This window comes from Lasioglossum baleicum, chromosome 3 (assembly GCF_051020765.1).
Source record: "Lasioglossum baleicum chromosome 3, iyLasBale1, whole genome shotgun sequence".
NCBI classification, from domain to species: domain Eukaryota; kingdom Metazoa; phylum Arthropoda; class Insecta; order Hymenoptera; family Halictidae; genus Lasioglossum; species Lasioglossum baleicum.
The window spans coordinates 14,753,430-14,766,531 of NC_134931.1; the positions used below are offsets into that span (position 1 = coordinate 14,753,430).

The 13,102-nt window shown below is 35.8% G+C and overlaps 2 protein-coding genes across 9 annotated transcripts in view; one reads left to right on the plus strand and one right to left on the minus strand.

Moving 5' to 3' along the window:
• Positions 1–1,129, minus strand: part of LOC143207389 (uncharacterized) — a 233,409-nt gene extending 232,280 nt beyond the window's left edge. For 6 of the 7 annotated variants that reach the window (XM_076420815.1, XM_076420812.1, XM_076420811.1 and 3 more), the window contains exon 1: positions 608–1,128. In XM_076420815.1, coding sequence (XP_076276930.1) covers positions 608–653 — 46 coding nt within the window. In that variant the 5' untranslated portion in view covers positions 654–1,128. Of the gene's footprint in view, positions 1–607 lie in introns of all 7 variants that reach the window. The other variant, XR_013008663.1, reaches the window with a different exon arrangement.
• Positions 1,130–4,333: 3,204 nt separating this feature from the next.
• Positions 4,334–6,193, plus strand: Nf-yc (nuclear factor Y-box C). Of its 2 annotated transcripts, none has more exons than XM_076420823.1 (5): positions 4,334–4,477; positions 4,782–4,914; positions 5,109–5,576; positions 5,664–5,837; positions 5,905–6,193. In XM_076420823.1, the coding sequence occupies exons 3-5, from the start codon at positions 5,109–5,111 to the stop codon at positions 6,076–6,078; spliced, it is 816 nt and encodes a 271-aa protein (XP_076276938.1). In that variant the 5' UTR covers positions 4,334–4,477; positions 4,782–4,914; the 3' UTR covers positions 6,079–6,193. The 2 variants fall into 2 exon arrangements, with proteins under 2 accessions (XP_076276938.1, XP_076276937.1); XM_076420822.1 differs by having other exon boundaries at positions 4,403–4,592.
• Positions 6,194–13,102: the final 6,909 nt, after the last annotated feature.

The window sequence follows — 13,102 nt, forward strand, 5'->3', positions numbered from 1 at the left end:
CTGCCAGCCCGTATCCGTGCCAGCTGTGCACCAAAATATCGCATATCCTTTCCGATTATGTTTTTATGCACAAATACGAAGGCAAATACGTGGAGCAAGCAAAAGTGGATTTCCAACATTGCTGAACGTGAAACATTCATTATTGCGAAATGTTCGTATTGTTACTCGTCAAATTAACCAACTATTCATAAGCTGATTACTTTTATTTTCTCCCGAAGTGAATAACCTGGACGATATCGAGCATGTCGTGCATACAGACATACCAAAAACAAGTATTTAATAACATCACAATTTCAAAAATTGGATTTTTTATGCATTAATCGATCTTCATAGTATAGGATTTACATATTTACCAGAAAAAGGTCATGAAAATAAATTCGAAAGGCTCTGAGAACTAGTGCAATTTAACCAATATATCCTATGTCAAAGCATTAGTGATGAAAACTTGAAACGGCAATATCGCAAAAGTGAAAGTATGCGACATGCGGCGTTCTTCCTGACAGCCACAGATATTTTAGTTAAAAAAAGTGCAAGATGTGCGAATCTTTTTGTCGCAAGATGTAAGTACCGAAATCTTTCATTTCTCTAGAACACACAATCACCTTACCTGCCACAAGATGGAGCAGCATCAATCCGATGAAGAGAGCCTCCATTCTTCTTTCTCGAAGGTTCCCTCTTCTTGGGCCCGCGACGATCGATCCGGTGGGTGAACCTTGCTGTCTGGTACTCGATAGATCACTCAGGGTAACAGGGTAAAATCGTCGATCAATCAGCGAGTCCCGAAAACGCGTCGCACCCGTCCCGTCGAGACGAACCAACCCGTTCGCGATAAAACGCGGTGAACCGTTCCTCAACTTCGCCGGAAGAGAACTCACGTGGAGTTCCAGAGCGGTGGTGAACACGACGCGGACAAGAAGAAGAAGAAGAAGAAGAAGAAGAAGAAGAAGAAGAAGAAGGAGGAGGAGGAGGAGGAGGAGGAAGAAGAGGACGAAGAGGAGGAGGAGATGGTTGGAGGAGCAGACGGTGTCGAGCACCACGCGGTCTTGTTAACTAAGCTGCCGCTCTTTGCGGGACTGTATGACACACTGCATAGAGCGCGGTTCGAGGCCAGTTCGAAGACTGAGTACGAGTCCATATCCCGGAGGCTGACTTCTCTCGGCCCTACCAGGGCACGCCGTACAGTAATGCCCGACCATTGCCCGCCTCTGGATAACGTTTCCTTCCACCATTAGGCAACGCGCGATACTTGCTCCGTGAGACACGCCGTCGCGGCTCCAGGAACCGTTGCAGGGTTATCGAGGATCTTTTCGAGGACTCGAAACCTTGGATAAAACGATAAGATTATCGCCGGTTCTTCAAATCAAATCATTTTGCTCGTTGTCTTGCTGACAACTGTGGACTCAACCCCTGGACAACCAACCTTGTGCACCTTTTGTCAGAAATTGTATGATGCTAGGTGCACAAATTAATTCGTAGCTCTTTTCACGGACAATTAAAACAGATTCTACCCTCTACAATGATCTGAATCCGTTTCTACGCACTTCCTCCGTCTTATAAGTAAAATTAATTTTCTTTTAACCTTTGTGTAGGCAACCAGGTACTCCCGGGTACCCATTTACTGCATTACTTTCAACAATTTGTTAATGTTCCTCTAAAAATATTACAAAATTTCTCTGAATGTCCATTCTTTGCTCGCTAATATATTAATTTATAGTCTTAAAATGAGAAGTTGTGCAAATATGTTAAATACAAAAGGTTTTAAGTAATCTATACATTTTGGTTGGCTACATAAGGGTTAAAATATGTTTAATAGGTTGAAATCGAAAAATTTACATAACAGCATTTTTAAATTCTCCTAATGTTTTTACTATTTTAATCTACACCTGCTCATCTTTGCCATAATAGCATAAAACCCGCTGTCTAATGATGATCGCAAGATCTGAATTCAAAATAAAGTTGCAATTGATTCACTGATAGACAATCTCAATAAATTCTTTAATACATGATAGGTTCAGTGTTAATATACATAATAGATAATAAATAAATTTGTTTTTCAGCCTGCTGGTTATCGAAAAGGAGCTTGCCTTACACTCTCATTCATTCGTGCATCAGGAGACATGCTGCGAATTCAATAAATACAAATATGCTGGTCAAATGAAAAATTGAAACGACTGTAAATAAGTGCTGAGAATTAAATAAAACAGAGATTTGCTTGTTAAACAGAACATTGAAACAACTGTGAATTCGTCTGTGCACATTCGTGAAGACAATCTTCTCAGGCGACAAATAGGTTCCTAAGTAAGTTGCACGAGGACATAAATACTTTAAATGCACAGTGAAATGTAACAACAAGTCTCATAATTGCAATCGTGATGTTAAAACGATAAGATATCGCCGGTTCTTCAAATCGAATCATTTTGCTCGTTGTCTTGCTGACAATTGTGGATTCAACCCCTGGACAACCAAACTCGGACACTTCTTGTTCGTCAAACATGAAATTAAAACGACTGTAAATAAGTAAAATAGTGATTTGCTTGTTAAATAGAACATTGAAACAACTGTGAATAAAAAGCACTCGTCTGTGTACATTCGTGAAGACAATCTTCTTGGGCGAATAACAGCTCCTAAGTAGGTTGCACGAGGACATGAACATTTTAAATGCACAGCGAAATGTAACAATAATTCTCATAATTGCAACCGTGATATTAAACTACCGAGCGGCGCTGGAACGCTCGGAAATTCGTTCACGTCTCGTCAGCGCGTGAAAATTTTAATCGAATTGCCGCGTGCATGCATCGGAGCAGCTGAAGTATAAATAATTGTAGACTGACCGTACGTTGCCTGTGCCAGTGGCGATTACACATCACCCTGTTTAATTTCGTTCAATTTGTATAAAATATTCGACAAAGCTCAAGTAGAATGTCAGTCCGCCTTCAATTTCCGATGATATCGAACAACTTCACTGCTTAAGGAAGAAAAATGCTGTACACAAAATTATTAAATCCAATCTACTGCGAGTCACAGTCAGTTGTGACTATTTTCTTTATACTTCGCAACGAAAAGTTTCTTTTTGTGCTCCATCATATATTATCATAGAATCGTGCCACATTTAGTGGTAGAAGGGGAAGCGTTTTCAGGGGAGTACAACTCCGTTTGCACAAACTTCTCTACTACTACCAATAAACAGTTCTCTACTAAACCGATAAAACTTCTCTACTACTACCAATAGACAGTTGGCGCGCCGGGCCGACTGTGCGCTCTGATTGGTCCGTGTTTTTCATTAATAACTTCTCAACAAAGCCGCGGATAACTCTTTTGCTAAGGAGAACGTCGCTTCAAATGACTATTAACTTATATGTCTCTTCATATATTAATTTTCAAATGTTGCATTTTAATTCAAAGATGATTTCATATTCCTTCATACTTATATTTTCTTAAAAACACTGTAAATATTTCAAATATTATGTATCACAACACCAAGCTATTCCGTGAGGCGTGATTTATAAATATTAGTATGCTTTAATATCACTTCTACTTACCAAAGTAATAAAATTTATATATTGTTTATACTATTATGTATTTTAACATAATTTTCCATGAAAAAAAGCGTTAATTATTGAAAACATTATTGAAAATAGAACTCCCGATCTCCACGCAAACGGGGTTGCCACGTTGTTCAGCACGGCTAGTACTATCATATATAGATATAGAGTAGGCTGTGCTGTTTGGCAATGGTGATTACAACAGACGTTGACCAAAATCTGACACCAAATCTGCTATGCCATCTAGTGACGGGTTTGATAACTCGTTAGCGTAACCTGCAATAGCACCGACGAGATACTATTAAAGACTGCCAGCCTTATGGGAGTTGGCGGGACTCGAATTTTTCGGTATTTCTTACGCCCTCTAGGATATATTCTGGCTCCATCCAGAGAAACAGAAGGCCAACGGGAGCATTTTGTCGGTAAAGAAGACCACTGAGGAGATTCTCGTCGCGATGTATCGGTGAGAATGCGAATTATCACGAAACCATATCGATTATTATTAAATGTTACATTCTCCGCCATATTTCAGACGATGTTTTGGCGCTATTTTGGCACTATTTAGAACTTTTAGCGATGTGGTATATCAGATCACTGTAAGTTCCACGTTATCCCCGCGCCCACTCGCGCCCACTTACTGGTCCCGCGGAATAACACAGGGGCTGGCAGTCTTTAATAGTATCTCGTCGGTGACGGAACCATATCGATTATTATTAAATTTTACATTCTCTGCCATATTTCAGATTCATAAAATAGGAATCTACATTATCTATATCCGCCATAACAAATATGTGTTATTGCCATCTTTGATGGCTACGTTGAACTACAATGGAAAATAAAATCGACTATAGCGGAGGCAGCACATTTGCTCATTTGCTGGTGCAAACAATAAATCTGTTGTGAATTCCAGTGAATGTGAATAAACTAAAACATTTGTAAGTTAATTGGTGTTAATTAAATGCTGCAGGATGGTATTTAGAGTTTAACAAATTTTGTTTTATATCGTTTCAAAATTAACTCATAAAAAATGTCGGTATTTTTTGTGAATGCGTAAGTAAGAATATTTACTTTCCCACTGTTAGGTTATGTACATTTTTGAAATTATTTGTATTGTTAATGTAGCTTAGAAGGATGTACCATACATTTAGTTGCAAAACTATAAAACCAATTAAATAGATATTGTTCTATTTGATTATATAATAACGGTATTACTCATTGTTGTCATTTTAAACTGTATAGTAACCAAGATAGCGAAGTTGAGGGAGATTCCAATGGAGATCTACAAATTGCATCACCGGGTAATTCGGAAGCCCAACAAGCTTTGGCGCAATTTTGGCCAAAGGTTACAGAAGAAATTAAAAAAATCACTACTGTAAGTATTAAATAAATAAAGATGGACCTATCATCCAATGTATTTTTGTGGGGTCGCGTAACCCCATTACCATTCTCATTTCACCTATTTGCATGCAAATGAAGCAATCCAGCATGTAAAACAACAATTCAGAACAAAAACAGACTTATTTATTTATTTGTGGCACAAAGTAATGGGGCTACGTGCGTTTACAGATGGACCTGAAAACACAATCGTTACCATTAGCAAGGATAAAAAAAATAATGAAATTAGACGGTGATGTGAAAATGATAAGTGCAGAAGCTCCTATGCTCTTCTCTAAGGCAGCAGAAATTTTTATACACGAGCTGACACTGAGAGCATGGGTTCACACGGAAGATAATAAAAGGCGTACTCTTCAGCGAAATGATATTGCAATGGCAATAACTAAGTACGATCAGTTTGATTTTCTTATTGATATAGTGCCTAGAGACGAGTTGAAACAAAGTAAAGCGCAAGGTGAAAGTACTGTACGTACATCTATGAACTCGGACCAGGTACATTACTACTTTCAGTTAGCACAGCAACAGGTGTCTGCTAATCAAAATGTACAAACTAGTAATACAACGACACAGCCCATACAAATTGTACAACCTTCTACAGGACAAATTCAGACAATCAATATAGGTAGCCCAGTAGAACAGGTATATTACTTATTTCTGCGAGAAAAAACGTATTTAATAATTTACTAAATTGTTTAATCGTCTGTTTAATTTTCAATTGATATTTAGGAAAGCAATAGCGCGAGTACAACACAAACAGTGACGGTACAAAGTCCACAGCAAACTTCGGGACAGCAAGTTATACAATTGCAACAACCTCAACAAACACCTACAACGCAAACTGGTGGTATACAAATAGTGCAACAAATTGTAACACCCAGTGGAGAAATACAGCAAATACCTGTACGTATGTTTATTATGGCAATCGGTAAACTAATTTATCTTTATTCGCACATGTATTTCTTTTCAGATACAACTGACACCTCAACAACTTCAAATGATACGAATGCAAGTCCAGGGTGGAAGTAATCAACCGATCATAATTCAAACTGCTCCGATACAAGCTCAACCCCAGCTAATACAAGTCGCGCAAGGCGCCCAAGCACCTGTCTTTCTACAAGCGAGCGAAACTGACAATGAGTAAACGTTAATTAATTTTAAGGAATATTTAATATTTAGTAATATAATCCTAAACAAAAACACAGGATAAAACAGTAAATGTAAGCTTATATGGTAAGGAATAAAATTTTTTAAAATTATTTCTACGAATCGAACATTTTTTTATACCTGTTACCTGTATTATCTTAGAATGTAACGGTAAAAGATTTATTTAACTAACAGATAGTTTCAAGCCGAGCAGCTAAATTCAAAATTATCAGAGAAAGTAAAGTATCCGACCGTTAAAAGATTTTTTAGAGCAATTTTTTTTTACGGACGAGCATATTGGGGGCCGGTTATAAGATGCCAATCGAAGGGTTGTCGCTGAAGCGAAATGAAGTGAATTGAAGCGAGGTAAAGCGAAGAATAAAGATAAGCAGCAACGCAAGATGTAATCTGATTCGTACGTCGCGTTTCTTAGCCGCTGGCTGCTTCGCATGGCTGAGCTTAGGACTGGCTGGTGCAACTTGTATTATGTTTCACGTTGCTGTGGTTCTTGTCTGGCAAGTCCCGAGCGCGAAACCTTCAACAGTTTCGAAACAACATGTAATAATAATATATTGATATTACATTTATTGGGGCCCGTGTCAAAATGTGCTCAACAGTTTTTCATAATACAATTAAATTAAATAATCTTGTAAAATTCGAGGAATTACCTCGTAAAGGGAATTTATATATTTCGGAAGAATTTGTTCTCTTCTGCCACATTTAAACGTATAAACGTTGCTTTTGCAGCAACTATTTCATTGACCACATCATTTACAAATAAATCACTTATTGTTTTTCATAGTTTCTATAATTGTACTTTATATCAATATTACAAACTTTATCAATAGAATAATAGTAATAATTATTTTCACACTGTAAATATAAATATTAAGCAATAAATCAGCAATGAAAAGAAGTATATATATAAATGATATATTATATATGGTATATTGTTTAATTGTTTATGTATACATGTTTAAAAATATAAATTTGAGAAATTTTAGATATAGTACAATTCTAAATTAAAGGATGATCGCCTTGAGCAGGAAGATTAACAGATAGGGAAGAGGGTGAAAAAAGATGGTGGCATCTCCTGAGGTCGTTTTATTAGCATGGAACAAAAATATGCTTCATTTAATGACGTCGCCACTATGGCACTCATTGCCAAGGAAACCGATTTTAATTCCTACTTCGAGGAGACTCTGACGGGTCCTTCCACCTCTCGATCTACGCCACTGCTTGAATACTCGGATTTCACGACATGTTTACAAAGATCCTAGAGATAAGTTGAGAATGGCCGCCGCAGCCCATGCCTCCTCCATGGGTGTAAGGTGACAGCTGCCTGCGCCTGCGTTACATGCATATAGGGTGTTCGAAAATTAGCTTGCTATGTAACGAATGATTTATGAATATTACGACATAATCAAGTTCCGTGATCGTAAAGACGCGTGAAAGTTAGTCCTACTCTCGTAAAGTCGTAAACAGTAAATACAGTTAATTGTGCTGTAAAATAAAGATCCCTTTAAATTCGATTGACGGCATCAGAATCGATAAGAAATTAACAAAACTTTGTATAAGCAAATAAATGTTTGACGCGAATACAACGAATGGCATATTATTGTTATTAACAATTGGGAAATAATTAAATTCATCGGTTGTCCAGAATGTCGAAAATCGTTTTATTGCTTATGCCACGCTGGGATTTCTAAGTCGTATAACAATAAAAGTTCTGCCTTCTTAACTGTGGGACTCCGAGAGCAATAAATTCAACCGACAACAGGAATGACACTTTCGACGCAGCACACCCCATATAAGGCAGTATGCGTTTACGTACACCTATCCAGACGAATGTCTTTTCATGTGTTGGTGTGTGATCCGTACCCTCACGTACATGCAAGAGAGAGCGATAGAGAGAGAGAGGCCTCGCTTACTTAGCTGGGGCTGAACTCACCCGCAGGATTTCTACACATATGTCCACTTACTTTAACAGGATCTTACCGTGAAGATGTACGGTTTGACAGGAAACAAAAGAACATTTTTTTCCACCTAAAAACGAGGAATTTCCACTTTCTACCAAAATCGGCATATTAGCGTTGTCAATATACGAGTACGTTCAGTTCAATCGAAGCACTTATTTAGGTAAATCTAATAATTAGATAGCGGATCTTTATGCAAAAGAAACATTTTCCACCTGAATTGCAACAAGCTGGAGTGAAGTAGAAATCTATTTACTTTCGTAATCCGTAAAATGCGACCGCTATACATTGTTTCATAAAAATAACAACACTGAATTTATTTAAATTTCTTGCAATTTTTATAACAATTCGTCCTTGAATGAAGAAATTCATTTCCATAATAATTTCTGACGGAATTATCGTTGCAACTTCAATGATTATAAAGTTAAAAATGTACGGTTAGTGTTAATAGGTTAAAAAAAATATAACAATATTTTTAAATTCTTGTAATAATTTTACTGTTTCAAATTGCACCTACTCAGTCATAAATGCATCAAACCCGCTGTCTACTAATTAATTGGTATCTGAGCGCATATATTTACTTCTCTATTCCTCCGTATTGTTTTATGCCATATACGAAAATACAAAAATACTCTAATTTCATTGAAGATTAATGTTATTCGAATGAAATAAGAGTACGGTAAATAAGTAGAACAAGCATGTGTTGTTTGGATGAAATAACAATAAATAAGTATCGCAGAGCGTAGAAAAACTATATAAATAGAGCAAGTATTATGGAGATTTTATTATTGAATTTTGTAATTTTCGCATTAATACTTGAACGATCCGAACCACAACAGATTATTCTATATTTGTGAAATAGTTAAGATACGTTGTTCTTTAAATATTTGACTAAGATGCACTTACTTTTGTATTTTATATTACATTTTGTTATAACGTTATGAAGGTCAGTCTAACTGTAGTGCGATGGAAAAGGTTCACCCTGGAGGAACCGCTTACTTAATAACTAGACTGCGGATATTTATGCAATTTTCAATTTTTGTAGATAAATTTTAAGAAAGTGGTAAGAAATAAAATCCTATTTTCAATAACATAGACAATAACATTTGTAGGTCCAAAATAAATAAAAATTCGTACGAAATTCTGTCGCATATGATGTTCCAACCTATATTTGCGAAAATTTTTATAAACCATAAATTAATGCATAATACTATTATATTAGTGCATAAATTACAAGAAGATTTTCAAGCAGTGCTCCTTTATTAATTTTTGCGACAGGAACGTAAAGTTGCGCGATTAGAATAGCTAACAGAAAATTGAATATTCAAATTCAATTACTCAATTAAACATCGTGTTTTCATCAGAGAATGCTATTTTATTAGAGCAGAATTAATTATAATAAACGTATTATTTGATAAAAATCATTTGAAATAAAACCGATCGGCTCAAAGATTGAATATATGACCTACATGATATTTCCAGATTATCTCGATTTTACATATTTATACTACAAACAATCGTGGTAAATAGCATGAAAAATAATAGGATAATGAGAAAATTTATAAAAATTGACTGTCACTGTTTTTGATATTATGAAAATTGCATTTTCACAGTTGTAAATGGTTAAAATGTCCTTTGTTTAATCTGGTAATGCTGATTACAAGACTGCGGAAAGCAGGGATAACATAAAAATTGATTTCATCCCTTAACGACTTTGTTACATTAAAAGCAACATTACAACATTCTTGAACTTTTTAAATCTTTTACCGTGTTTTATATTTCACCCAACCAATTTCTTCATAAACGCATAAAGATTCGCAGTTTACCGATTACTGATAATGACGACAAATACTGTTTTTCGTTAAAGTAGATTGCGGTTGTTATTTATAATATTATATTAGATGAAATGTAATAAACTTTAACTAGATTTCATGTTTGCCTACATTATGATATCTCTAGTCTCATTATTTCAATAAAATTAACGCTTCTTTGTTATCGTATACCGTTAGGCTCTAGTTTGTTTCGAACTATATGGTATATCAGAGCTACATAAATAGAATTTGAAACAAGTTGAAACAAAATAGTAAAGCTGACATATTTTCACCGTTTAATAACGCAAATAAAATATTCAATTCGCGTTAAATATATGTCCGAAGATTTTTTTAATACTTACTAAAAGAAGTTTTTGCGGTTTTCTACGTGAACAAAAAGAAAAAACAAGAATCATCGCTAATGAAAATCGGAAGGATGTGTTCCAAGTGCCTGATACGATCTAAAAGAAAAAACATTTCGAAATAGTTTATTTTAGAATAATAAGTAATGTTGAAATGTACTTCGTACATGTGAAAGAAAATTAATCTACTATTCCACACAAGGAAGATCGGTTCAATTTCAGTTAGTTTATAAAATCTTTTTTTGTTTGTTCATGCTATCGTTCAATTTTCTGGCCCGAGTGATCCTCGCTTGACGATTTCCTTTCAATTCGTAATCGTTTTACTTGTAATTTTCTCGTTCTTGAATAAATTCCGTCGATTTAATTCATACAAAGTGCGATTTATTTTGATACATAATCTAATATGTAAAATACCATTTTTTTAACGGAAGTATTAGTTGAGAGTAAAGTTTATTCGCAATATTCGGTATCTGTTGAAGAGATCGAAACATTTATTTTGAATACTATTCGAAGGCAGAAGTCGAAGGCAGAAGTCCGTATATTTAAAAAATCTGTGAACCGTGTCGTCCCATCGAATGACCTTCGGTCCTTCGGTTCGTCGGGGAAAAGTTAGTCCTTTCGATCCTTCCGACATTAAAAGCATACCTGGACCACCACAAAGTAAATAGCCTTCGTACCGATGCACTTTTCCTAGAGTGTTTAAACGTGTGTTCGTGTATGTACCCTTGGGTGGTCTGCGAGCACGTAGCTACAGAGGACCGTGCCATTTATACGTACAGTGAGAGCCAAAAATCAGTATACACCCCATACATATGAGATTCTACATTATATTTACAGCATATTTCGCAAAAATCAAAGTTGCGATGTTGCAGTACATGGTATTTCTAGTGTCACAATCGTATATAAAGCTCATATTATAAAAACACGTCTTAGTGAATTACGTCTCCAATGTTTTATAAACAAATACCTATCTAAAGTAGGTTGCTTACGAACGCGTCAAAAAAGTGAATATACGCAGCAAAAGTAGTTATGTAGTCTGTTGTGAAAGATAGTCCAGTAAAGTGGTTTTCTAGTAAACTAATTGCTCTATCTTCTCAAGAGAGTTCAAATCGCATGGTCCAATATTGAAAAAGTTGTCGATTTTTCGAGAGCGTCCGAATATTAATGGGAGTCACTGTATGTACTTAGGTACGTTGGAGTTAGAGAGAAAGACCACAAGCCTCCCGCATACTACTAGCGAGCATACGGACGTATTTATCTGTATACAGGGGTTGTCTTAGTGAATGTATATGTATAACTTCATGGCAAGCTCCCATGCCATTATATCATAAAGGTAGCAACCCCCTGTTCGGCCTCCTCTTCCTCCGCAACGGCAGCGCAAGCGGCAACGACTACTTCGACCAACCCATAGAATGTCGACGCCATGTCTGCTTCGTGTGCCTCTCTTTATTACCTTCGATATCTCTGTCGAACGACGGATTCTTGAGAAGCTTGACGACATTCATTTCGCGCAGAGTTGTGTTGAATTACAATTGAATTACTCCAGGAATTATAATTCCAAAGTAATTGAATTACATCGTAATTCAGTCATATTGTAATTTATAATTCAGATCTTCATTCAATTAAATTACAATGTAATTCGTAATTGCAATTGGAGTACAACTATAAAATACTTTGTAATTAAATTACAATGTTTGCACAGTTGGTGTGCACAATAACAGGTAATGGCAGCAACTTCATTAAAGCTTTTAAGGACTTTCATTTCCATTCATCTATCGATGGAGAAGAAGATGGTGAAATAATTCCTAATACAGTACCTTCGCCTTATTCACCTCCACCACATATTCGATGTTTAGCCTTAGTTGCCGAAGTTGTCCAACAGATTCTTGTTTTGAACTATGTATGATACCGAAGACAAATAGCCGAAATACATCAATATTTTGGAAAGGTAAGGCATTAATAATCCTTTTTCTTGCATACTTTCATAATTACTTTCTTCATTTAATAATTATAACAAAAAAATGAATATTTCAAATGACTGTTGTAAGTAAAATACTATGAAATACTAGTTGAAATAATTAATTTTCATATATCCATATATAAAACAATATTATTTCAAATACTTATTCCTAATAAATTATCCGAAAACTATTATTTCAAATAATTATTTCTAAAACATCACCCAGCAAATATTACTTCAATTAATAGCTTCTATATAATGTGTAATAAATTGTAGATATGTTCAACTATTCTTCTATATGTAGAACTAAGAAATAATAAAATATGTAAATGCTGAAATACTACTTTATTTGAATAAAAGTATTGTAATTACAATTTCCAATAGTTTTTATTTGAATTGCACTGCTTGTTCGAAATGAAATCAGCATCCCGAAGAGGGTTTCCGTGCCTCGTGCCTCTGATTTGCTTCGAATTTCGGAGAATTCCTGCTATCCGTTCTACCGCAAAACTACGACCACTGGCGGATTAGGCGCGCTTATCCGACCCTCGTACTCTTATCCGTCATTATGTAAAAATGCTAATCCTCTTTGTCGGACCTGACAAGCTTTCAACCTGATTACAATCGCTTTGTATCCCGGTTGCTGTTGTTTATCATTTGCAGGTATGTACATACCACGGCGCGGCGTCCGAAATACGCGGATGACGTTCTCTTCCGACGGGACGGTAAATGCTGGCCATGCCATCACCATCACCATCGGCAAATAAACTTTTTGTGGCGAAAAGTCAATTGTTCGAGTTTAGTGTATTGAAACAGTTTTTCCCTATAAACTGACAACCCTTCAGAACCCCAAATCCAAAATATTTTCCATTTCAGATGATTCTGCGATGAGATACAGCGTTCTAAAGACAAAATC